The following is a 26,873-nucleotide window of genomic DNA, read 5'->3' as shown; positions in this document are numbered from 1 at the left end:
AGTGAACGTGAATAGTGAAGTTAGTGACAGTGTTTAAAGTTTGGTATTCATTAATAGTAGTTATGGGTTTGGAACTCAGTTATAAGAGGGTTAATCGATTCCTCTGTAACATACGGTAGCTCTTTTGGACAAGACAGAGTGTTTTGTAGGTACAGCAAAAAGAAACAATCTGCTTGAACCAAGGTCTTCATGTGGCATAAGATGAGAATGTAATGTGTAAACAGCCATAAAGCCAAGTAATATACAGAACTAGTTGGTCTTCAGGTCTGAATATGAACTTGTCTTTGATTCTTGCTCTCACAATTTTTCACCTCATACCTTTAAAAGTACATTTTAATAAACTGAGATATTTAATGGAATATCATTTTTCCTTTTTAAAAATATATTTTACATAGCTGAGATTATACATTATATAAAATGCTTTTATTCAACTTATTCTCATGCTATTGCATGCTCTTTAAAATCATGATTTTAAATACATTTTAAGTCTATAAAATTAATAGATCAAAATGTACTCTATTCTTTCATTGTTTAAACATTATATTATTCCCAAGACATTTTTATTCATAATATTCACTGGATTCTACCTCTCCTTTCCATTTCTACACCTGTCGCTTTTTCACGTATGAATTACTATAAAGGCTTCTAAGTGGAAAGGAGGGAGCTAGCATGTTTTAACTACTTTATCCTGGGGAACAGTGACTTACATGCATTACTTTATTTAATAGAGTAACAGTAGTTACCTAATATATGTCATGCCTTATTCTTGTTACTTTACATGCATAATTCTGTTTCATCCCCATAACAGACAGAAAAGAACATTTGATTATTCCCACTGGGAAAAATAAAAATACCGAGGCTTGGGCGCCTCAGGTGTGGTCTTCCTGCTTCCACTCTGTGCCTCACCAACCACCCTGACTCGAGCGTGACCTTCACTCCCCTGGCACCACAGCACACATGTCAGCTTCCTTCTCAAGAAGGCCATGCCTCAACCTTTTCAACCAGTTACACAAAGGCTTTGAGTACTTATTCCGCTTCAACTCTCCATTCTTTACTCTTGAGGCTTTCCAGCGTGGCTGGTCACGTTTCCTTATTGCCCTGTGCTCATTTGGCATACTCCCCTTCCTTGCTAAGTAAATTATAAGCTACTCAAAGACGAGAACATTATCTTTTACTTCTGGCGTTCACAGTATGCCAAGCACCTGTACTCACAATCATGTATGTACATTTTTATTGAGTTGAAATTAACTACATTTATTAGAATAAAATCACGGAGCCATGTATCTTCAGGTCGCTGCCCACCCTGAATTATTCTCTGTGATGATGCCACAGTGGTACAGGCCAGTGGTTCCCACAGTGTGGTCCACAGTCTGCCATCATTGGCACCACCTGGCAACTAGTTAGAACTAGAGTTTCCCCAGACGTTCTGAATCAGAAACTCCGGGGGTAGGATCCAATAATCTGTGCTTTTGCAAATCCTCCAGGTGATTCTGATGCAACCTCAAGTTGCAAACCAGGGCTATAGGCACAGTTAACTTAGAACAGAGCTGAAGCCAATAGTCCTACAAATGCACCAATTAGCAGCTAAGTAAAAACCTGCCTGCCCTGCCAATGACTAAAACTAGCAGTGACTTTCACTATCTAGAGTTATGTATGATGAAAAACGTTCTTCACCAATTATTCTGTTATGGAAAAACACTGATGCTAACCAGATACTTCAGAAGTAAACGTTTTTGATATTGTTGAGGTTAGCATTTTCCTGTCTTTGAATCTTGTAGGGATTTTCTTTTTTTAATTAGAAACAATGCATCATTAACAGCTGTTTGAAGTTTTAAGAGCAGTTGTTGGTTTTCCCTTCGTTTTACAAGGAAAACAACAGTGGAACCATCTGTCTATTCCTTAAATAAAACAGGAGTTTAAAAAATTACATCATTCCTTTAAGCAATTCCGTAACAGTTCAGAGGGAGCTGTGGTAACAAATAAGGCTAATAAGGAAGGAAAGCGGGGCAGCTATGAATATTTACATGTCTTTAGAGAAAAAGCAGCCAGCTTATGGCTATGTGGCCACAGAATCTCCTTACTCCTTTTCACTTGCTTCAAAGTCATTCTGTGAAGTTCTCCTTTGACTCATAGGTCTTATGTGACTGCTTTTCTCTTTTGCTATTCAGGAGTAAGCTTGCTGATTCCCGCTGGGGCCATTCCCCAAGGAAGAGTCTACGAAATGTATGTGACTGTACACAGGAAAGAAAATATGAGGTAAATATGCTTGTTTTGGTGCACTTGACTTTATCAATGTCTGACTTGAAGGACTGTACACTAGAAAGAAAAAAGCCAACATGTTTTTGTCTTGAGTGCCCTGCTTCTGGCATATCCTTTGCCCCCTAGACCTATAAAAGGTCAGCTTTGACTTTCCTTTGTCTTTGAAGCTCCAGACACTTCTGCAGGTCTTGAATATGGACACATTTCTGGCCACAGGTCCATACTAGCTGAGAACCATGGCCAGAAATGTGATCCGTAGATTGTGCAGGAGGTACACGGGTAAACAAAGAGACATCGGCTTCATGTGGCCTGGCTCAGGGGTCTGGCCTGTTGCCATTATAGGGTGAAAGATCACGAAGAATTAGACAGCCTCTTAACCCCTGCCTCCCCCGGCACTTTATTCTCACCTGCAGATTCTTCTTTTTGTGACTGTCTTCCAGTTTTTAAGTGTTACCAACCACCTTCTTACATTTAGCACCCCAAAAAATCCACACTTGGGCCTTTCTGTATAGATCTAAGTTTGATTAAAACTAGGTTGAATCTAAGGGCTGTTTTGAATGTGTCATAATCATAAAGATGAAGTTATTTTAAGTAAAAATAACAAGAGGAGTTTCGAAGGCCTAAATTCAGTTTTCAGTTTGGCCTCTAACAAATCGTATCTGGTCTTTCTTGATTCGTTCTCACATAAAGTATGCGCGGTAAATAGCGCTTTAGAGGCCTGACTGATTAGTGCTTCTGAAGTGTGCTGAGATCTTAAAATAAGAGAGGTTGTTAAATGAAGATCCTTCCATGTAATTATCATTGTTTTCCCCAAGGGGAAAGGCATCGGCTCCTCAGCCCTGAGCTCTGAGGGCAAAGCGTGAGTGACGAATGTAGAACTAGGTTATCATTACAACACATTGTACCCTTTCTCCTCCTCCCTTATCCTCAGAAAACATCCATTTTTAGTCTTGCTCTTAGTAGCCGAAAAGCTTTTATTACGCTCTCAGGCGGAGATGTTGGTATTTATAATCTGCAGGACCCAGGACGCTGTTTCCCTCGCATGGTGCAGTTTCACCTGCACAAACACCAGCCTGTCTAAGAAAATAATAAAATTCCTTGAGCATTATTCATGGGCCTCAAATTCGAGCAACAGAAAATCACTAAAAGGCTTGTATTTGCTCACATCAAATATTCATTTTTTCATTCTCAGTGCAAAGTAACATTCACAGGCCCTGAGAGCGCCCGCCCTGCTTTGGCAGCGGCAGACATGAAGATTAGCCAACTCCAGGCTGTTTCCTTCTTTCTCTTGTCCGGAGTCAAGGTTAGCACTAAGTACATCCGGCCCCCAGGGCCTTGGCCAACATGGACATTTTGTTTAAACAGAAATGAGTATTGACTTGTGTTTTATGCTGAGAAGCAGTGAGGTGTTCAGGGTCTCTTATTTTCCATCCAATCACCACTATCTTTAGCTGAAGATCACGCCTCAAGGGGCTGCTGCAAGGCATGCTGAGGCTGAAAGATGGGACACTCAGGTGCCTCCTGTGGTTTTCCTTCCCACGGGTTAGCCGGCACCCTGACCGGGATAATTGTACACTTTAGATGGAGAGAAAACAGAAAACTGATAAAGTAGGCACTTTGGCATTTAGGCTCCTCTGCCTTTGACTTTAAAGAAAAGGAAACTATAAATCACTCCTTACTATGCCTACCACCTGAAGTTAAGTGCAGAGGGACTGACTATATTAAATTCTGTGTGCATCAAAGAAGTTCTGTTTATAAAAATTAAGCTAGAGAAACCTCAAGATCTCAAAGAAAATATGCGCAAGAGACCATAAAACAAGGACTAAACACAGGAAGGCAACTGTCTCAAATAAATGAGAAAGTCCTCCCTTCACTAATTTTCTGCCGTGCACTGGGTGCATTTTTTCTTATAAAAACACAATGATGAGAATGTGTTTTAGGATATAATAATAATGCAAAACATAGGTAGCATATAGTCAGCGTATTTTTAACTTCATTTATTCCTCACTGCAGCTCTCCAAGTTAGGATGAGCGCCACTTTAAAGATCAAAAACTAGGGCACAGGGAGATTAAGTCACATAGCCAAGCTTTCCCAGTTACCAAGTGAGGGAAGGTGGAATTCACACCCAAGTTATCTCATTACAGAGCTTTTCTGCTCTGTAACACGCCACCCCCACTCCGCAGGCCCCTGTACACAAGCAGCCTCTGCCTTCTGATCATAGTGCGTTGCTGAACGTGGTGTCTTCCTGCTGCTCACCAGAGACCATGATCTCAGAACAGACTTTATCTCAGAACTTCTTTCAGAGAAGACACTGTGAGGATATCAGACGAGTTTTAATTTAAGGCATTTACAGGAAAATTCTGATTATTTTTCTCCATTTTCCCTCTCTCTGATTGCCTTATTGCATCCAAAACTGGATGTTTTTCCAGCTGGGTGGTATCCAGCTGGTCATCTGCTGATATGAACTGTCTAAAGGGAGGTGTGAACTTAATTACATGTGGCAAGTGAACGTGACAAGAGGGGGCCTTATCATTACAGAATATGTGCTAAGAGAAAGCTGGAATGGCAGATGAGCAGCTTAAATGAGCTGCAGGGACAGGATGGGCTGTCTCTGCCTGAAAGGGGACTGAGTTGCAGGGCTGCGCTCGCAATTTCTAGCTCTCCTGCTTTACACATCCCCAGAGAAGCTGCAAACCTGTTTCCCCACCATGGGTAGAATTCCCACAGTTCACAGCACTAATGTGGGCCTTTTTGCCTTGTTTCCAGTAGCAGTTTAAAAAAAAATGAGCCTGACTCAGACTGAAATTTTGCCTTTTGTCATTTCTTATTGAAAAACAATTTGAATTGAAGATATGAATGTTAATTTTCCCTTCCTCTGTTCTTTACTTGCCTAGCAGTTTTCTCAAAAGGCAAAAGAAAAAAAATCAATTTAGGCTTTCCAAATATAAAGGTAAATAGAACTTTTTTTTTTTTTTTTTTTTTTTTGGTATACTGTGGGGAACCGTGGAAGTTCTCTGAGCGGCCAAGTGCTGCCAGAATATGAATGCTTTTTAAAGACTGATCTGGAGACACTGTACAGGGTGAGCCTGTGGAGGGAACAGAAAGAGTCTCCCGTGAAGGCAGGGGCCTGGCTGGGCCCCTGGCATTAATCAGGGAGTGAGAGGGGAGAGGAGGAGCCTGACCTGAGTCTTCAGAATGGAAAGAAAAATATATTTCAGAAGAAAAAGTGTTTCACAACTGGTTACAAGTTTGGCAGAAGAGTGGCAAAGCAGAAAGAATATACTCAGGAATCAAGCCTGGGGCACTGGGAAAATTGGGAGAGCAATAAAGGGGGCCAGAAGCAGCAACTGTTTCAAGGAGAGGAGGGACAGACTGTGACTTGGTTGTGCAATGTGTGCGAGAGGGGGTCTGGGATGCATGCTGGAGACGCAGAGGCCAGTCACCAGCAAGCAGATCCTCTGAGGGAAAAGGTGCAGAGGCAGAAAGAAGAGAACTGGGGGAAGAACTTTGGGAAATGTTCTTATTTAAGGCTTGAGTATGATGAGCAAAACTAAATGGAACGTGTAAGGATAAGGCAGATAGGAGTTTGCATCTAGCTTAATATATATATAGTTGCACCTCAGTGAGTATTTTTGAATGAAAGAATGGACAGTTATACGTATAATAGGACAAAATCAGAGGTAAAGAGAGTTTCAAAATGGAGGAAGTGATTGACAGAGGTATTACTAAAATTAAAATGTAGAGAAAGAGAATAGTAATTCAAAAAGCTACCAGGTTTGTCAACTGTAGGACACGGCTGGCCTTCAGGACTTTTTTAAAGGATGCAGTCCCAGTCGGACGGATTTAAGATGTGACTTAGTGGTGAGGCAATTACAACTGTCCTTATATTTACTGAATATGAATGATACAGTAATATGTGAGGATAGTGGGCCAAATTTTCTTGTGTATGTAATCATATAGCAGAAAGTTTTCATTTATTTTAATGTGTTGTTTGGAGCTTTATAAAGTAGTAATTGACATTATTATTTCTCAGTGAAACTCAGTGATATTCTCCTTTTAGGTAGAGTCCTAAATTCTTGTTTGAAGGAACAGCTATAAAAAGACTTAAAAATAGAGGGGGAAAGGAATGGAGTCCAGGTATTTTTAAATCTTATTCTCTCACTGTTCTCCACAGTGCTTATTTATTGAAATCCAACATCTAAAGGAAGGATTCAAAGTGATTTATGAAAGCAGTCTTTACAGTGGGAGGAATTTTTTTTTAAATAAGTGGATGAAAACAAAGAGAAAATGGAAAAAATAAGATTAGAAAAGATAAAGCAGGTGACCATTTAGAATATAAAATATTTGATGTAATTCCCAGCATATTTCTTGTTAATAGGTCATGAATTTACTGTTTCAAAGCTTGCAAGAGGGGGACATGGTAAGTTACAAGATCCATGTATCTGTTCATAAGGGAAAAATATGCCTGGAAGAAGCTCAGTTATTTCTCTTTTGGTTCCTCATAAAGAAAACATTTTGTTCATACAGTGAACAACATTTAAAAGATGAAAACGTCAGTAAGCTTCGTTAGTATTCCTCGGTGTGAGCAGAAAGTATAAGGCCCAAGGATAAATTCAGTAAAATAATTCCACAAGGATGCAGCAGTTCAGTCCCAGGCACAATACTTAGCTGTTCTGGCTTAATCCAGGGACAGATTTTGGCCTGTCTAGGGAAATGGGGGCACGCCCTTCAGAGTAGCTTCCATAAATATTTTTTTTTTTGCTCAATTGAGCTTTTGATAGCAAGTGAGTTAGATACTCCCTGTCGGGTACCTAGAGTGCAGATATTCCAAATGCCAGTTATACGTGAAACCAGTGTGTTTTAAAAGGCAGCTGAGCCTAGGGTGGGATTGTCATCCTGAGGGACCTGACAAAAGGCATGTGTGTTAATAGAAGGCATCTCATTTCCACTCAGCGACAGACAGAGAGGTTCTTTTCAAGAAGCAGCTTTGAGCTTGTTCTAGCAAACAGACCCTAAACTTTTCTTAAGGCCCTAAGTCCAGATAAGCAACCCAGAACATACCACTGTGTAAAAGAAACCAAATGACTTGTGTTTGGATCCTAGCTTTGCCCATGACTAGCTTTGTGGCTTTAGGCAAGTGTGTTAATATCTCTAGATTTCTGTTGCCTCTTTCGGGGGGAAAAGGTAATATAAATACTTATCTGGACTACCTTACCAGTGTGCCTTGGGCAGCAAATGCAATAGGTTTTATGAAAGTTTTGTCAATTGTGCACTTCTGTGTAGGAGAAGTTCTCCTTGCTGATAATAGCAAGCAGAGGAGGAGACAATCCTACAGGAAACTAAAACTCCTCTCAGAGGGCTTTGTCCTAGAGTTCTTAGAATCCGTCCGGCATTAACCATGATTTTATCCTTGTTGGACTTTGAAAAGCCTTTAAAACATGATCATTGCTCACTACTGAATTCTCCTTAATTGCTCTTTCTGTAGCTAATTTTTGCTTTGAGTTCATTTCCATATCATCTGCAATTAATATTTACAGAATGTTTGCTTAAATATCTTTGATAACATATGAGACATAAAGGAGAAAAGCCCGTTGCAAAAATATGAAGTAGATTTATTTGTATTTATTTCCTACTCTTTTTGTTTTATGTATTTTAATAACCCCACCCCTTTATGTGAATAAAGGAAATACAGATTTAAAATACGAAAACCTTTGGTTTCGTAGTTAAGTCTTAACCTTCCCTAAGTGGCTCCTTCTGTATATGCTTGGAAATGTTTCCAATTTCAATGCTACTTCTTTCATCTTGAAAACACCAGAAGATTCTTATCGTTACTTCTTTGTTTTTCATTCCCTGTTATGAATTCCACACCACTACTTCCCTATTCATTACATTCTCGCACCTCACTGGGTTAATAAATTCTTTTGACACCTACTGCCCCTTCCTTCCCTTGCTAGCCCTCCTCCAAGAATGGTGCCCATCAATATTGCATGCCAGGGGAGTGCAGGCCTGACAGCGCCCCGGCCCAGCGGGGAGCCTGCTCCCTTCTGTTCCAACTCAGTGATGAGAAGAGTCCCTCCTCCTCCTGCCTCCAGCACCCGCTGCTCACAGCAGACCGAGAGACAGATGTTCCCAGTCCCCACCTCTGTTGTAAGGGCCACTTGAAGTGGATTCCACTTTAGTCTCCATCCTTAAAAGTTTAATGCTCACTTCTCAAGGTACGCTTGTAACTAAAAGGTAAGAGTAGTGCTCAGAAAAATGCAGCCATCACTTTTTGCTGCTCCAGTAGGAAAACAGAACTAAGCAAGAATTTGGTAACTGCTTAGGGCAAACAGCGTAATATCAACTTTGACGCAGTGAAAGCAAGACTTCACTCATGTTCTAAGAAAATGAATTTCAGACTGGAACAAAGGAGGACAAGCTGCGTTAAGAGGAAATGAAAACCTAAAGGGGATAGTAATGAGTTCTCAAGCTGCCACTCACCCTGTAATTCCAAATAAGTACATTTCCAAGTATTTTGATAACTTTACACTTAATAAAACTATGTTGTTACTCAGTGAGAATGGAGATGATATTAAAAGACTAAAGAGATCATTTTTTTTTTAATGTTCTGAATAGGAAGAAAAGCCACAGGTTGGTGAGATTCTAGTGAAATTTTAGAATGAGAGAGGAAGCACTGATAGCCAAGTTTTATTAAGGGGAAAATATGCCAAATTTTAACTGAGTTCTTAGACCTGATGAAAATAATTACCAAGAACTTAGGAATTTCTAAGATTTGACCTTACTTATGACCTACCAAGTTGGCCACCACCATTTTGTAGATGCTGATAAGTGGCGCAAGACTCCTGGGTCAGACAGAGGGCAGTTTATTACTCACAGCAGTAGCACTTACCAAAGTATTACCGTTTTTGTGCTGGTTTCCCAAGCCCCAGTTCTGGAAGGGTGAGGTGAAGACAGACGACATCTATACACTGGGTGGTTGCACTCCAGGAACAGACCACTGAGCTCAGGGAACCTGAGTCTTTTATAATGGGAAGTAGGCATGTCTGCCGTTTGCTCCAGAGGTAAGCACTATCTTTGGCTTCCAAGGTGATTGCCATACAGTTGCCTTGAAAAGACAATCAGGACCATGAAGAAACGTGAGAGATCCATAGAGAATAGTTTTCCAACAATATTAAAAAAATAACAGCTACTATCATTCATGGAATGTTAAATGAGGGTAAGCCATAGATGTAAGCTAACTTCTACATTATGAAGTAGTAATATATTAACCATAGGTAAAGACAAGGGAAAAATCCATTTCAGGTGGCTATTGCAATTATAAAGGAACTTGATATATCCTCTGTAATATTTGTGTGAATGAAATGAATATGAACTGTACAATGTACATTTTAATGGGTTTATATTTGACTGAACTAAGTAGCTCTTAAGTATTGATGTCAGACTGGAGAGAGATTTCAAGTAGTGTCCTTGACAAGGTCTCTGTCTTTGCCCTATTCTTGTATTACAGTGTTATAAATGATTAGAATGAGAACATAAATGGCAGGCATATCAGATTTATGGAGGATAAAAGACTGGAAGAGATAGCCTATATTTGGAGGAAAGATACAGCATTAAGGCATAGACAACCTAAAAATTTTCCTAAAACAATTAAGTGAAATTAGATAGCTAAATATAAATTTCTCTTTATAGGCTCAAAAGCCATCATTGCAACCACAGACCTATAAAGACAGTGTAAGAGCCTCTCATGTTAGAAGTACATAGAGTGGTTAGCTTTAACAAATTACTTAACCTTCTTGGGGCTTCATTGCCTTCTTTTATAAAAGAGTTGCTTAACCTTATTATCTCTATCTTCCCATCTAACTCATGTCTGCTAAATAATATTTATAAGTAATTAATTGGTTGCAAATAATCTAAGGCAACAATTTTGTGAGGCATTGATATAGCTACGAATTCCTAAGCAAAGAAAACACCAGTCCCCCTATACTGTGTACTTGAATGTCATTGGCCCTCTGTGTCTGTGGGTTCTGTGTCTGCAGATTTGACCAACTCAGATCAATAAATTTGGAAAAAGCAATTTTTTTTCCAGAAAGTTCCAAAACCAAAACTTGAATTTACAGCGTGCTGGCAACTATTTAAATAGCATTTACATTGTATTGGGTATTATAAGTAATCTAGAGATGATTTAAAGTATATGGAAGGATTTGCCTAGGTTATATGACATATTTTATAAGGGTGATCTAATTTTTTGGTTATAAATGATTATAAAATTTTTATAATGGTTATATAATTTTTATGTAATGGTTATATGCTATTTTATATAATACTCTGCCATTTTATATAAGGAACTTGAACATCTGGGGATTTTGGTATCTGCAGGGAGTTCTGGACCCAACCTTCTAAGGATACTGAGGGGTGACAATCTTACATTCATTTCAAGATGCTCCACTCTAGTGAAGACATTGAAACACTGACAGACATCTCTATGAAAATAAAGATAGAATTATAGGAAGAGATTGGGAAACCGTGTATTTCTAGCTGAAGTTGCAGAAACTGAGGATGTTTGGTTGGGAGGAAAGAAGACTTTTTAGAGATACCATAATAATCTCTAAATTTGAAAGTTTCTTTCAGACCAAACTGGAGAGAATGCAGGTCAAGAATATATGGAGAGAAGTGTCAGGAAGGCAAACTGTGTTTGTTCTAAGGAAGAATGTTCTTTAAATTTGAATTGATAATAGATGAGAAGACCCCTCAAGGAGGAGTGGGCTACAATGTTGGATTAGTTTAAAGCACTAACCACATGTCAACATGATGTAGGGAAGCTTTGTGCTTGTAGACCCTTAGGGCCCTTCCTCCTGTAAAATTCCACGAGCCCATGATTTCTTGTCATGCTGTTCTGACAAAGTTGTTTTGAGTATTGTTTTTGCAAAGGCATTGGTTTTAGTCTCAGCATGAGCTCTTGCTAGTTGTGAGACTTGGGGCAATCCACTCAACACCTTGGGGTTGCCTCCTTACATATCTACTGACAGCTTTGGTTAATTTATTCATTGCCTGTTGATTACAATCTTGTTAGGGAAAGAATAAGGCAGTTAAAAAAATGTGAAAATAAAGAATTTGGGTCTTTGAGGTTAGTCCCATGCAGATTCTCAGAGTATGAAGTATACATGTACAGAAATTTTACATTGCTATAGAAACACAGTTCAATATACTTTCTTGGTCTTACTTGAAAAAATGAATCTGTTATACTAGCCTGAATTATTCCTGAAAGTCATTTGGAAGAAGTTTAGCTCTAGGGTGTTCTTATTCTAAAGTGAGATTTTTGAAGTGTTTTTCAAGTTAGTCCTAAAACACAAAAGTGTCTAAAACTCTGTGAAACCACTGGCAAGTATTATCAAAAAAGATTGTTATGTAGCTTCATAAGGACCCTGTTCTATCTCATTCCATTTTGAAAGTATCTGTACATGAATTCAGAGGAAATCACCAAAGGCAGACTTGTGTCTGAGGGAGGGGATCAAAGAGATGCTGGCAGATTCACTGTTACCAGAAAGACCTCAAGTCTTGCAAGATCAAAGTCGTGGTATAAAGGGCATGTCTTCCCATTTAATTGTGCCTCAACCCTCCTCCCTCCCTCCCTCTCTCCTCTCTCCCTCCCTCTCCCTCTCTCCCTCTCTCTCTCTCTCTCTCTCACACACACACACACACACACATCTCTAAGAAGAACCTATTTGTACAACTCTAGATCTAAGATCTCAGTGAGTACATTGTATATAAATACTGTGGAACTGTCACTGACTCCAATCTCTGCTCTCCTCCTAGGCCACCCATGGAGGACTCCCAGACACTCTTGACTCCTGTGGTGAGCTGTGGGCCTCCAGGAGCCCTGCTAACCCGCCCTATCATCCTCACTATGCATCACTGTGCAGATCCCAGTACTGAGGACTGGAAGATACAGCTCAAGAACCAGGCAGCACAGGGACAGTGGGAGGTGAGCCTCTGTTGGGATAAAGATGGAACCCAAGAGCGATCCATGCATATAAGAAAGGGCAATTATGGGAAGGCTTTTATTTTTAAAGCAAAACGTGGGAGGAATTTTAGCTTATATTCGAAATTAGATGGGGAGGAAGAGGAAGAGGGGGAGAGAGAGACAAACACTGATTCCTGAGTACGTTATCTAATGACTGATAGGCACAAAGAAAATGATGGTCAAGCATTAGCTAACTCATAGAGAAAGTGCACTTAAAGAGTCTTACAGAAGTCCCTTTGGAATAGACATACAATCTTAGGAGGAGAAACATTTTTTTTTAATTTTCAGCAGAAAAACATTGCACCTGGGTCAGAAATGTTACATTTACTTGCCAACAAGTACCCAAAATGTAGGTCTGAACTTAACCTGGGAAAACAGGAAGGTGTGTCCTAAGCTCCACAACAGTGAAGAACAGCTGTGGCACCTGGGCTCTCTATAGCTGCTGCCATCAGAACATCTTAAGGACAGTGCCTTAAACAGGTCCTGTTCTTTACATCAGAACCCTGCAGCTGGCACCTGAAGTTAAGTGCAAAAGGATTTGTTACATTTGACATGAAGATTTTATACCTGATACCTAAAAATTTTGTGTAATCATTACAAAGAGAATTATCCAATCTGTATGTTGGATGTATTTTGTGATTACTTACAAAATTTTTCTTTTAGGAAAGAAATTTTTAGGAAAAAAAGTACATGAACATTCAAACCCCCACTATGTTAGGAAAAAGTAGTGTTAGAGTTAGAAGCGTAGCAGGGCATCCCTGAGATTACGTGGAATGTCCTCTCCCTCTGTGGACCTGCTCTCGGCCATGTGAGGGGACCACTCCTTTCCAGAGGATCTCAAGTCCAGGACTGAAGTCTAGGGATAGACTTTACCAGATCTAACTTCAATTCCATTTAAGTTTATATGATTTATCTCAAAAAAAATCCCGAAGTCTTGATTCAAGTAACCCTAAATTGTTTGCACAATCCCCTAATACCCTGTCTATTTCTGGATTTGAGTAATAACAATAATAAAAGGAAAAGAAAAGGAAGAGATGAGAAGAGTAAAAGAGGGAAACCCTTATGAAAACACCCTTCCACTTGTGACAGGAACGTGGAGCCACTTTATTCTCAGCCATTTCTCCCAGGAGGCTTCAGTGACATGCCGTCAGGAAGTGACACTTGAGGCTTCCCCTTCCTTGCCCTGCTGGAGAAAGCGGCTTCTTTCCAGGAGTCCTTTGGGTCTGGACTAAACCTGGAGGTGCCGAGCTCCTTTCTCTCCTTCCCAGTTCGCTGTGAGCTTCATTTTCCGGTTTAGGTTCAGTTGAAGAGGTGATGTCATGGGTGCTATTAAAACACAGCCCTCACTATAGCTCAGGTGGTGTTGCAAGGCTGAGTAATAACCACCAGAGGCGGCTCCTTCCAGAGCTTGGTCCAGCCCCAGGGACTCAGTTTATGATGCAACAGTCATGTTCGTGCTTTTGACAAATAACCATTTGCTCATGAGCCAGGCCCTCTGAGATGCAGGGAGCAAAGTAGTTATGGTTGCTCCCTCTGCAGAGATGAAGTAGCCTAATGCACAGGCTGACTCGTGCCCACACACAGGTTTTATTTCTCCCACGTGGAATTTTTTTTTAAATTTGAATTAATGAAAAGTGAAAGATTTCACATAAAAACCTGAGCTTCTAACTTCTCTTGAAAAATTAAAGGCTGTATGCCCACTGGGCCTGCCCTCCTGCCCGCATCTGGTGCTTTGGCTGTGAGCACGTTTAGTGTGGACATCTTCACCACAAGCATTTTCGCCACAGAACTAATTGGCCATAAGGCAATTTTGCTGTAAAAGATAAAATAATTGGTTGACAGTTCGGCTTGACAGTTTGGGTTTCATTTCTCCACTAAGGCAGTGCTCCCATTTTTATATTACGTAAATCTGAAAGAGGCCAAGGGCTGAAAGGGCACAGAGTTGAGCCCACATTTCCCATAGAACTCTGAAGCATCCATCGAGGGATATGTGATGTATATACCAAGAACATACAGCAGTGTTCAGGCTTTCACAACACAATAAAAAGCTATTACAAATATGCATCCTAATGTTTAGAAACTGATACTTCTCTTGATGAAGAAGAAATTTTAGCAAAAAAGAAAAGTGGAATGCAAAATGAGGAGATGAATCAACAAGCAAAAAAATGCATACTACTACAAATGAAAGACTGAAAACAAGTGCCTAAGTACAGCCCACAAAATAAAATCAGTGACTTGCACAATATTGCTGTGAGTCAACACACACTTTAAATGCATTTAAATATTTTGTATTTCATACTAAAGTCCTTTTAACTTCGTTTTCATTTTTCATGTTTCATTATTTTTTAATGTCCCTCTTTAATTTTTTGCTATTTTATCTTTTACGGCAAAATTTGCCTTACAGTCAATCAGTTATGTGGCAAAAATGACTACGGCAAAGGTGCCTGTGGTTACAGTGCCTAGAGCCCATTCCTGCATAGCTCCGGTGGCTGAAGCCAGTGGAGACTGAGCTCTTTGAACAGGCTGTGCTCAGCCTCACCGCAGTCTCCACCTCTCCTTATCACTTCTGCCCAACCTATTTCACACGTTCCTATTACCTGGCTGCCCTGGGAGGCATGTGGAATGGTGACCTTTAGCTTATGGATTCTGTGCTTGGTCTTTCAGATGATTTCTTCTATGACCTGAGCCATTTGGTTAAATTAAAACCTGGTTAAGTTAGTAACTATTTTCACAAAACTCATCACTTGCTAAATGTTTTAAAAATCTAAAAGGCTTACATTGAAAAATAACAGAGGGAAAAATATGTCTTAAAGGCACAGAATTTGCTATATTGTGCTTTTTGTAAAGTCCAAGAGCCCATATTATTGAAGAAAAGCAGTGTATTGCTTTGGAAAATAATTGATGGGTGAAGTTGGAAGAACACAGTAGAATGGTATTGTATAATTCCTTAATTTCTCTAATTCTTTTCAAACCCCTCTAGGTTCTTAGCTAGGGGGAAAAGCTACTAGTTATAATGACATTGAAATAAAATAGTACTTTTTGATTAAATTAGAAATTTAGAGATTAAAGCAAATTCTCAAACAGATAACCAACTCAGATATGCTGAAGTTAAATGGGTAACATGAATTTCTTTTGGAATTTTAGGTAGATACCAGTAATGTAGATTCTCAGAAGGAAAAAAAATGCTAAATGAAGCTTCTAAATAAAGCATATTGTTGACATAAAGATAAGGAAAGTAGGGGATAGAATGATTAAGAATAGAAATAGAAGTATCATAAGGTCAGAGAAAGAAGAAAAGAGCAGGAAAATGAATAATCAAAACCCAGGAGAAGTGGCCCTGCTCCATGCACCACGTTGGCCACCATTCATGGTGGCCAGGAAGCTCCTCAGTGGCTCAGCCATGGCCCCTGCCTTCTTGCTCCACAGGATATAGTGGTGGTTGGAGAGGAAAACTTCACCACCCCTTGCTACATTCAGCTGGACGCAGAGGCCTGCCACCTCCTCTCTGAGAACCTTGGCACCTACGCCCTGGTTGGGCAGTCCACTACCAAAGCAGCTGCAAAGCGCCTGAAGCTGGCCATCTTTGGGCCGCTCTGCTGCTCCTCTCTGGAGTACAGCCTCCGGGTCTACTGTCTGGATGACACCCAGGATGCCCTAAAGGTAAGTGGCTCCAGCCTGACCCTTCCATCTCACACCTAGAGACGATGTGCGTATATGTGTGCACCCAAGTGTGTGAATACAAGTGTTTGGATTCAAACGATGCAGTTACAGAAACAAATGAGACATTTCTCTGAGGCCGAGCTGATAAATAAGCTGCTTCCATTATGCTGATTCCTCCCAAGGGCTACTTATGTTTACCTTCCTTGATTTCTTTTAATGAAAAATTTAGAAGTGGAAGAATTTGGCAATGAGACCCGTGGATGGTAAATAATCTGCTCCCCTGTTTATCTCAGCTGTGTTCTTCCTATAAAAGGAATTGGCATGATTGCTCACACTGTATGTTCCTCTTGTGTGCTGCTTCATTATATGCTTTCCCATTCTTTTTATGAGGACTGTGAGGAATAGGGTTAGCATTTGACAACAGGCTGCTGCTTTGCAGAATAAATGAGCTTAATTCTTGGTGCTATTATTGCCATCCATTTTCTCCCATTTGAAGCTTTAAAGGATAGAGTAAGTGCCTTTGAAGATGTTATGATCTGGAAGGAAGAATAAAAGGAGTATGCCAAGGAGACAAGTCAGATTGTGATAAATGCCTGATGAATGCAGGGTTCTGTGTGAGTTCAGGAGAAGGAGGCATCATATTATTTTGAGGAAATCTGAAAAGGAGCTAACATTTGAAACTGGCCTTGATGGAAGGTAGGGTTTGACCAGTGATAATGAGGGGAAAATGCAGGATTTCTGGGTGAAGGTAACAGCATGAAGAAACACAGAGGAGACAGTAAATACAGACTGTCTATGGGCTTGTTGCTTCCAGAAAGCCTAGAACAGTAGATTGGAGTTTTATTGGGATAGACCTTGATGATCAGAGAGAGGATTGGAGATTCAGTTTCTTGGGTTAATGCAGAACTGCTGGAAAGATGTAAATAGAAGAAAAAGATGATTGGAAATGTTTGTTAGAAATATTAGTCTGATGTCAGTGGAAAGATGAGTCAAGTTAAGAAAAGTGTAGTAGAGCTGGGGTGGTGACAGAGGAGTTAGAAGAGAAAAGGTATGAAAGGTCCTATTAAGTAACTCTTGCAGGCCCTGGTGACTCAGCCTGAATGGGTGGGGCAGAAGATCCAGTTTGCCACTAAGTAACAGTAGCAGACCCAGGGGCAGGTAGCTCTGGAGTGTGGATGTGGTGACACTGCCTTTGAAGATTGAGTTAGAGGTATGAATTAAACATCGGGACAAAAGTGCCCAAAGGGACAGTTAGAAATGTAGGTGTGGCTCTCTGAACACAGAGCAGATCCTGAGATACAGACTTAGGAACTAATTATATAATATTGATATTTGTCGTTCATGGTCGTTGGGGAGAATATTAAGGGAGAGTGGAGGGTGAAAATACTAATAAAAATAATAAACATTACTGAGAATTTCCTATGTGCCAGGAAGATTGAGATTCTACATATCTTTTATTAACTCTTTTAATCTTCACAACAACCTGAAGGGTATGGTTGCCCTTGTTTTACAGATGTGCAACCCAAGTCACAGAGAGGTTAAGTAAGATGTCATAGGTCACACAGCTATTGAGTGGAGAAAACAGGCTTCAGGCTTGGGCAGCTGGCAGCATTCTGGGCTGCGTGAAGAGCCACACCCTAGATAGGCACAGGGACGGGGCCCTGCCATTGCACGGGGGGAGTAGGGACAGCCAGCGAAGGAACTACAGAAGGAGGAGCACCCAGGGGAGAAAGAGAAGTGGGAGAAAAATACATCAAAGAAGCCAAGGGAAGATTTTTTTCCCCTGAGGATCAAGGTATTTCCTTCTGGAGTTTCCATCCAGAGAGTACTCTGGGTCATGAAAACTGTTGCACGTTGGGTCCCTGGAAGGGATGAGACGTAGTCAGTCCCTGGATAGATTCTTGATGGTTGAGCCTATAGGAGTTTCAGATGTTAAATAAATGATGTGAACACACAGCTCTAGTGTAAAGCTTAAGGTTACTTCTTTTATATTTCCTGCAAATGTGATACTGCTAAGGCACTGACAGGAGAGAAATCATCCTAGGCTTAAATTCTTCTTAGGGAAAACGGTATTTGTAGGTGAGCCATGGGGTCTGATTAAGGCAAGTCTTTTTAATAATTCAAAGAAAAATCATGGCAAAAAGCATACCATAGAAGAGCTACATCCTATTTGAAATGTCTGCTAACGCACAGTTTGTATTCACACACATAGTTCTTATGCTCAGGCACCCTTGACCTTTCTTCCCAACAGACACGCAAATCCGTGCAAAAAAAAATTTAATAAAATAATTTTGACTGTGTTAATTAGTGAAAAGAGATGCAAATGGTCAACATCAAGAAAGATAGATGAACAGGTTTAAGAAGTAAAAACAACCCAAGGGCAGTTTATATCATGGTCAGTGCTTTCCATGTAGACATTTATAAATTCTCAGCATCTGGGGATCCAGCACTTAGCCTGAAACAAACATGAATAATGGATAAGGCTTTCCTGTACCTCATGGCCTTTTAATAATGCACAAAATACCAAAACCCTAGTTATAGGTAAACGACCTATTCAACACACCGAAGGGACAATTAGTTCTGTCCCGCCAACACTGCCTGATGCCCACGCTTGAATTGGAACTTTGGGGCTGATTAACTCAGAAAGGCCCATTACCTAAATCCTGCCTTCTTGGCACCTTGCCTGCTAATGTTCTCACCAGTCTCTGTCCCATCGCCTTGCTCCTCTGGTCCCCGTTACCCATAAATACTATCTTTTTGCATCGCCCCTTCCAATTACCTCCTCTTCCTTCAGGCCCACCCCACTCCTCACTCCTGCTCATCCTAAATCCCAAATAGTAGTTCTCTACACAGCGCACGTTGGAGTCAGTTTGGGAGCTTTAAAAAAAGACTTTTTTCAGGGTCCCCACCCAGAGGTTCTGGTCTGATTGGTATAGGTGTTGGGTTTGGTTTTTTTGTTTGTTTGAGCACCACCTGGGATACTCTGTTGTGCAACCAAGGTCAAGCTCTATTATCCTAAACAATTTCACAGGTCTTTTGGGAACTTTAATCCTGTTAGTGACAAACTTTCCTCCATACTCAAATCGTCTTCTCCCCCATTCCTTTACCTGCTCACATTAACCGCAACTGGATCTTCCATCCTTTCTGTCCCTAACCTGCGTCCCTTACAGCCCCTGCAGTGAGGACGACACCCTCTGACTAACCACACAGCCAAGAGGAAAAGTTCCACTTCTAGGGCATGGCTGTACTTCTGGACTGGCTGTTTTTGTTTTGTTATTCTTTATTCTGTTACTCTGTGATTCATTATCCATTTCAGTTCTTAGCACAGAATTCCCTTAACACTAATCTCCGTCCTGGCAGTACCTGCCTCATGGTCTTTCTTCCCACTCACTTTATTCCCATCATCCTCTCAAATTCAGAATCACCAGTCATCTTCAGCTCCTTTGCCCAGATTTACCCTAGTAACCCTCACATCATCCTCATTTATCCACCACCAGCGTAGATGCACTTCCTCCTCGTCAGGAACTGCACCAAGGTCTCTGCCAGCCAGGACCCCCACCTGTGAAACCATCTGACCTTCCATGTCTCTCACACAGGTGCGTGTAAGCTGTGCTTTGCTCTGAAGGGAGACCTTCAACCTTCCCTGGCCTTCTGGTCCACAGACCTTCATTTGCACTGACCCGTATCTATAGGGAACTCACTTCCACTCTGAAATCTCTTGCCATCCGAAGCTGCAGCAGGTTTTTCTAATTTCTGTAGTTGCAGGTGACCTCCACTGAGCAAGCCCTCTGCTTCTGCTTCCGGGCTATTAAGTTTCTCTAAAAATTCGTAAATTTCTGATTGAGTCTCTTATACTCCGAAGACATCTGCCCTGAACCGTGGCTCTGCTGCTACTCCACGGTCCTTTTATTTCTCTCTTCCTCACTAGTGCGATTTCACACAGCTCTTCTTCCGGCTCTCTCCCCGTCGCCCCAAATCCCTGATTGTTCCGCAGCCCCTTCATGCTTTGACCTGACGCCTGTGGTGCCACTCAGGGGACACCCCCTCCGCTGCTGTTCTTCACCCTGCAGACCTTTTATTTCAGCCTCTTCTCACCGAGTCTGAGCTCTGACGAGAAGGAGCTCTACTTGTCTGCACTTCAATCCAGCTCCTCCACCACCTCTACCTCCAGCCCAGCAAATGATGCCTGAAAGTGGGTCTCCCGGGACTTGGTATTTTCTTAGTTACCACTCTGGCCTGGGCATTAATTGCAGAAATCCTCCCAGAATGTTGAACGAGGGCAGAGAGGGAAGTCCCGTACAGCACCCATTTTCAGGTCAGAACCACAGTCTGGAGAAAAAGGCCGTGCCCAGCGCCTCAATCTGAACATACCGGGAGCCTTAATTCCCACTTGTTATCACATGTGCTTATTGTCCATGTGGCTGGGAAAAAAAGAGACCCCACATCTCCCGATGTGTGGGGGGTCTCAGCAACCGCGGGGCATTCTTTCATCTCCTCACCTACCTCTTTGAGTTCAGCAGCTTTTGTGACAGTTTCCCTGAGTTTTGTTACACTTGGAAGCAAAAATGGTCATCTGAAACTTAAAAGCTGCATTTAGCAATGTGGAAGCATTGATGGAGAGTTAGAATGCCTACAGTGACTGCTGGGGTGCAGGTCAGGGCTGCCGGGGGACAGTGGGATTCTTTTCTGCACCGTTTAGGTGGATTTGTTTTTCCCTTGTGCGTGTGCTGGGAGGACCAGCGGGAGCTGTGTGCCAGCTGAGTCCATGTAAAGAGATAAAGATGCTAAGAGCTGGGGGAGTGGTTTAGAACCAATGCTGTTCTCAGATAGAGGGGTCACTTCTGTTGAAAAGACTGAGTTGGGTTATGTCATGGCTTTTCTTTTTACCTCCTCTTCAGATGATTAAAGCAATAGTGGTATTCTCCTTTCATTGTTTGCCAAGACTTAAATCCTAATACAAATAGACCAGAAATTAACAGAGAGCAAGGTTACATTTGGGGTGAGTTTAAAAACACCCAGGGAGAAACTGCTTCTGTGCTGACATAAGTAATTTCATCCCCACTATCCTAGGGGTACAGTTAGAAGACTCTCCTTTCCTAATAAAGGGGTTAACACTGAACCCTGAACCTAAAAGAGGAGTTATTTGCATATAGTATGGGCAGTGCGTGGATGTTAGCTGAATTTGTGACAAACGTGTACGTGATACAAACCAAATGGTGTGTATCCGTGTAAGCTGGCTTTCTTCATGTAGTCGTTCGGCAGGGAAGAGTTGCCTTTGGATTACTTCAGTTTTCACATGCCTAATACGGGCTGTGACATAGCGCGGTAACCCTATGAAAGATCATACTGTGTGAAAAGATAAGAAAAATGAAACACTGAAAGTGAAAGAAAGTGGGAAGTCTAGTTGAGAATTGTGTGATGCTCGGTTTCTTGGGCCGCAGTCGTAGACTGTTATTATAGGTAGCTTGTTAGCGGTCTTACTTCATCCTGCCACCTGGTGCTCCCTCCCCAGTGTCCTTCTGATGCCCCTCCACGGCCAGCTGTGACCCTACTGAGCTCAGAACATGTCAGACCTGCCTCTCCTGGGACAGCTAAGGCTGGCCCTCCACTGGGTTGGCCCCACTGACCGTATCTGTCTTTCAGTTCCCTTAGACAACCTCAAAACTAGCCTGATTTGTGCTTCATACTTCCAGGATCCTGGTCTCTGGAATTAAGCACATCCACACATGTAACACAGATAACAGCAGCAACAGCAACAGGTGTGTTAAAGCTGACAAGTGTGTGTTCCCGGCCCAGTGTGTGGAAGGAAGCATGGTGCGGCAGGAAAGCTTGGGTCCAGCCGGCCGACTCCATTGGTTCTGCCCCTCCTCAGCTCCGTGGCCCTGCTCATTGAACTTGGCCTCCTCAGACAGTCATTTGGTCTGCGTCAGAGACCCTTAGAAGATTCAAGTTGACCAAAGTTATTAAATTTCCTGGCACAAAATAGTCACTCAGTAATGTTAATTATCCATAGGTAGGCATTTAGATTATAATGGCATTTTGAAGATAATGGCTCAGTGAAGACCTTAACTCTGTTGGTGATGTAATTGTGCAGTGAGTTTCAGGTTTGGTAGCAGGCCGGGTCGGCTGTGTAGGGACAGCTATTTAAGCAGGTCAGCTATTTGGGGACAGGGTTCGTTTTGATGTCTCTAAATTTATCCTGTCTTTATCATCTTCCCATGAGACTTAGCCCTCACCCTGTCATATATTTTCAGAATGACCTGCAGTGTCAAATTTATGTTTTGAGAGAGGGGAAAGAGAGAAGAAGAAATAGAAGTTGGAGTAGACAGAATAATGGCTCCCCAAAGATATCTACACACAATGTTCAGAACCTGTGAAGATGTTACCTTACATGGGAAAGGAGACTTTACAAATATGATTAACAGTATGGACCTTGAGATGGAGAGATTATCCTGGATGGACAGTCAGGGTGGGTCTGATCTAATTACTTAGTGCTTCAAAGTGGGGAACCTTTCCAGCTCTGATCAAGTGGAGATATGACCATGAGGAAGGATCAGAGATGCGCCATCGCTGGCTTTGAAGATGGAGGAGGGGACCATAAGCCAAAGAATGTAGGCAGCTCTGGAATGCGGAAAAGATGAAAAAGCAAATTCTTCCCTAGAGCCTCCAGAGAGGAAGGCAGCACTACCACCACCTTGATTTTCGTCCAGTGGGACCTGTGCCAGACTTCTGACCCCCAGAGGGTAAGGAGACAAGTGTGTGTTCTTTAAGTCACTAAACCCATTGTCGTTTCTCACTGCAGAAACAGGAAACTAATATAGAAGTTAAAAATAAATGTTGAAGGGTGAGAAGAAATACAACATGACTCCAGAGGGTCTAGAATGACCTAAAAAGTCCTGTTCCCGATACACAGATGTGTGAGGTCATCTTTTCCTTAGAAGTAAGCCCAGATGTGCGCAAGTGACACGGCCGCTTCCGTGAGTGCTACCCTTTGGCATTTTGCTTTAAAAGTGTCACAGACAGACGTGACTGGGCAGCTGGCCATGGCAGCCCAGACCCAGCACCCGTGGTGGTGGCAGCTGTGGGAGCAGCAGGCAGAGCCCTTGAAACGAGGGGCCTTGACGGGAAATGTTTGCATATGGTCACCTGAGTCCAACCTTGTTATTACGAGGGATGAAGTATGGCAGATAGACTCAGGGAGAGCAGAGCACCCGGCGTGAGCACAGGAGGAGGAAATAATGCAGCGAGGCTGGGTGCCTGTGATGAGGACCCCAGCAGGTGGGAGAGGCCGGCTGACAGTCAGATGTTCCCACAGCCGGCTCTGCAGCCTGAGGCCCGGGGTTGGAAGAGGGGTCCACCTGCGGGGGCTGCAAGCAGTGTCTCTGGAAAGCTGGCAGGGAACAGGAGAGGATGGCCCTCTCTCTGGCCTCCGCTTTGGAAGCGTACAGGCCCACACCTGCGATGGCGACAGCAGAGATGGCCTCTAGCAAAGAGAGATTTCTCATCCCTAAATGACAGGGGCAGGTTTCAACACAGGAATAAGGAAGGCATAGGAGCAAAGCAGGTTCCATGCAATCTGATGGGAGATGTGATTTTTTAAAACACCAGGCAGTGCAGTCGTTGAGGGTTGGTCTTTTGAGGTTTAATGTGTGTTGCACGCTGAACGTCTGCCTGTTTGTTCTTTGTGCCTGGAGAGCCCTGAGTTGATGTGGCAGAACTTGCCAAAGGTGGGGTGCAGGTCTGCAACTGCACAACTCGGCTTCCACGCTTGGTCCAGCACCCTCCCCTCACAGAGGGTGGATTAAGGGTCCCTCTCCGTTGAGCCGTACATCCAGACCGAACTGAAAACCCCCGCGTGCAGGGCTGGCTGCTGCCCCATCTACTGCCCTTTGTGTTCTCACCCAGCACGGTCATCTCCGTGTGTCCTCATGAGAGCCACGTCCACCTGCTCAGGTTCCAGGTGCCACCCCCAGGCTCCTTGGCCGCAGTGAATACAGCCCATTCAGGACTCTGTGCTTCTGTCAAGAATAGAGTGTGCAAACAGGGCACATCTAGACGATGCCGAGACAGAAGGGAGACACAATAAAACAAAGCATTAATTTAACCTCCTCCAACTTTCTTTTCTCGAAGAGATTTTAATGTGTTACATGGGATTTAAGTTTCATCATTTGTGTCTCCCTTTCTGTAGCTGGTAAGACTTCTAAGAAAAGGAGAGGAGTGATAGAGTCATTGGAGGGAAGATGAGAGAGAGAGAGAAGGAAAGCTAAAGGCTAGATAACTTGCACATTGGATAACTTATAAAGAAACTGGAAGCTAAAACAGGTGTCTTTAAGGGGGAAGAATATAACTCAGGTGGTAGGGCACATGCTTAGTGCACACAAGGTCCTGGGTTCAATCCCCAGCACCTTCTCTAAAAAAAAAAAAAAAAAAAAAAACAAGTAAACCTAATTACCTCCCCCCAATTTTTTTTTAAGATTAAAAAAATTAGAACAAGTGTCTTCAAAGAAACAGGCACAATTCAGAGCAGTGGTGTGAGAGAGGAGGTGAGTCTTTGAGCAGGACCAGGGATGTCAGAGCATGGGGTGAGGGGGATTGGAGAATGAGGATGAACACAGAGTGTGGAGGACCAAGCCAGGGCCCCAGCACCTCACACAGCTCCTTGCACAGTCACTGCTTTGCACTGGGACAGAGAGTTGTCACATTCCAGCAGATGCCCTTCAGGCATTTCCATATACTCAGCCCTGTCACCTAGGCAGCCGCATCACCTGGGGGCTCCTGTGTGCACCAGCTGTGAGACAGGGATGGAGCCGGAGGAGGAGGAACAGGAGGCAGAGGTGGAGGCGGAGTTAGAGGCAGGCGTGGTTAATGCGGAGGGAAAAATTGGGGTTAGGGAAGCCAGAGGGTAGGAGTTGTTGGGCTCTCCAACGCGCCTTGCTCTGTCAGGCTTAATGAGGGCAGATCCCACCCTCTTAGAGCCTGGAGAGTTCCGAGTGCAGGCCAGAGGTGTCCGTTTGTACGCACAGACCTTTAAAACAGCTTGGATTTATTGTGGCTCTTAAGTGGCCCAGGCTAATGGCTTGGCATGGATAATGTCTTGGTTTAATTGGTTATTGTGAAAGATGTTTGTTTCTACTGTGGAATCCCTTGTCCCTGCCTTTGGAACAATCCCTCACAGGCTCCACAGAGGAGCCTGCATTGGGGCGGCCACCACACCGGGGAAGCAGCCGTTCCACGGGATTGCTCAGACCCCAGCGGACACCAGGCTCTGAGGCACAGGAGGCTCCTCCTGGTGACGTGGGGTTTGTGTGCGTGTTCCCGTGGAAGGAGGGGCTGGAGACATTTCTGCTGATAACTGACCCCTGAGAGAGTCTTTTCAAGGCGAAATTGGAGGGGTGGCAGTAGAACTGACAGGCAGGCGGGAAGTGACCCCATCTATAGACACCCATCGAGGCAACCTGGAGCCTGAACAAGGCAGTAGAGGTGTGGCCAGGAGGGAGGACAGCCTTTGCTAGGGAAGGTGACATTTATATTTCTGAGAGGAAAGAGCCTAGATGATCTTAATTCCTATTATGGCATTTCTTTCCAAGGTCACAGTATTTTTCTTAAGTCTTCCTAAGTCTTTTGACCTTAAATATATTTCATTCCTATCCTCTTTTAAGGTATGTGAAATATCCTAACCATTGGGACCCAAAAGCAACCTGGGTCCCAAAAGAAGCTGTCTTAGAGCTGAGCACGTCGAGTTACGTGTTTGTATGTTGGCACTCCCCTCACCTGTGGTCCATGAGTGTGGTTTGAGGCAGGGACCAAGACCGAGTCGTCTGTGTCCCAGAGCCTGACACAGTTCCTGGTGGGTGTATTAAATGAATACTCCCAGGGAGATTAAGAGGAAGGCATTTAACTGTGAAGCTGTATCTTATTGATTCATACATCTGTTATTTTTACGTTCTCTGACTTACCTGTATCATATGTGTAATAACCAAGATGATTTCATGCAGAACTCAGAAAACCAAGCTTTTTAAAATATGTGACACTATTTTTTAAGTGGGCTTAGCTATAAAATACCTGAAGTTATGACACTTCAGCCACAACAATAGGGAACAAAAGCCTACCAAGTGGGCACGCCTCTTGTTTCCTGACACAAAATTTATACATGGGATTCACCATACGTAGCAAGTCGTCGCTCTCTCGTGTGCTTTTAGATGATTTTAGTTTCCAAGGAGTTGTTTTGTTTGATTGTAGTATCTTTAATTCACACTTTAATTTTTTTTAATTTGTGCTTTTGGTTATTGCCTTTTTTTGTTGTGTTTCCTTGAAGTTGAACATCTTGAGTGTGATGTTACCAGTTGCTACTTTACAGGAAAAAATGTTAAACTCAAGTTTGGTAAGGATTCTTCTTACTGATGAATCATTTACTCCTGGGCCGATTTCTCCCAGAGTTCAAGTGGAAGGACAGCTGTCCCAGCCAGCAGTCTCCAAAGTGGAGTTCACACCCCCACCCCGGCCAGTGAGCCTTTGGGGCAGAAAAGGAAAATATTAGCACTTCTGTGTCTATTCATCTCAGTCCCTACTTGTAACCTTAGGTATATTTTTTAATATAGTAACATACTGAGATATTATAGGTATATAACTTATAATGAAACATAAACAAAATGTATGCTCGATTTTTTGACTGATGGGCTGTGCAAATATGTTTAGAGACCGCTGCTCCAAGCATGGGTGCGTTCTAGTGGGCAGTTCATCTCTCACCGGGGGTCCTGGCCAACTGAATGGGAGACAGAAGTCAGGTTCCTCCCAGCTCTGTGTCACTCCTGGTTGGTGAAGAGATGGAGAAATTACAAATATGGAGACAGAGTAGGTTCTCCAGCCCCGTTGTCTTTCAAATGGCACTTTACTTGGTACTTTGTCAAAAAAAAAAAAAAAAAAAAAAAAACC

The 26,873-nt window shown here is 42.5% G+C and overlaps 1 protein-coding gene across 2 annotated transcripts in view; it reads left to right on the top strand.

Moving 5' to 3' along the window:
- The window catches only part of UNC5C (unc-5 netrin receptor C), a 339,287-nt gene that overhangs the window by 300,051 nt on the left and 12,363 nt on the right, over window positions 1–26,873 (top strand). For both annotated transcript variants that reach the window (XM_006192262.3, XM_006192261.3), the window contains 3 exons: window positions 2,169–2,256; window positions 12,074–12,242; window positions 15,708–15,941. In XM_006192262.3, coding sequence (XP_006192324.1) covers window positions 2,169–2,256; window positions 12,074–12,242; window positions 15,708–15,941 — 491 coding nt within the window. The remainder of the gene's footprint in view (window positions 1–2,168; window positions 2,257–12,073; window positions 12,243–15,707; window positions 15,942–26,873) is intronic.

Source organism: Camelus ferus, chromosome 2 (assembly GCF_009834535.1).
Source record: "Camelus ferus isolate YT-003-E chromosome 2, BCGSAC_Cfer_1.0, whole genome shotgun sequence".
NCBI classification, from domain to species: domain Eukaryota; kingdom Metazoa; phylum Chordata; class Mammalia; order Artiodactyla; family Camelidae; genus Camelus; species Camelus ferus.
The sequence above is the reverse complement of the archived record's forward strand: the minus strand, read 5'-3'. Positions and strand labels throughout refer to the sequence as shown.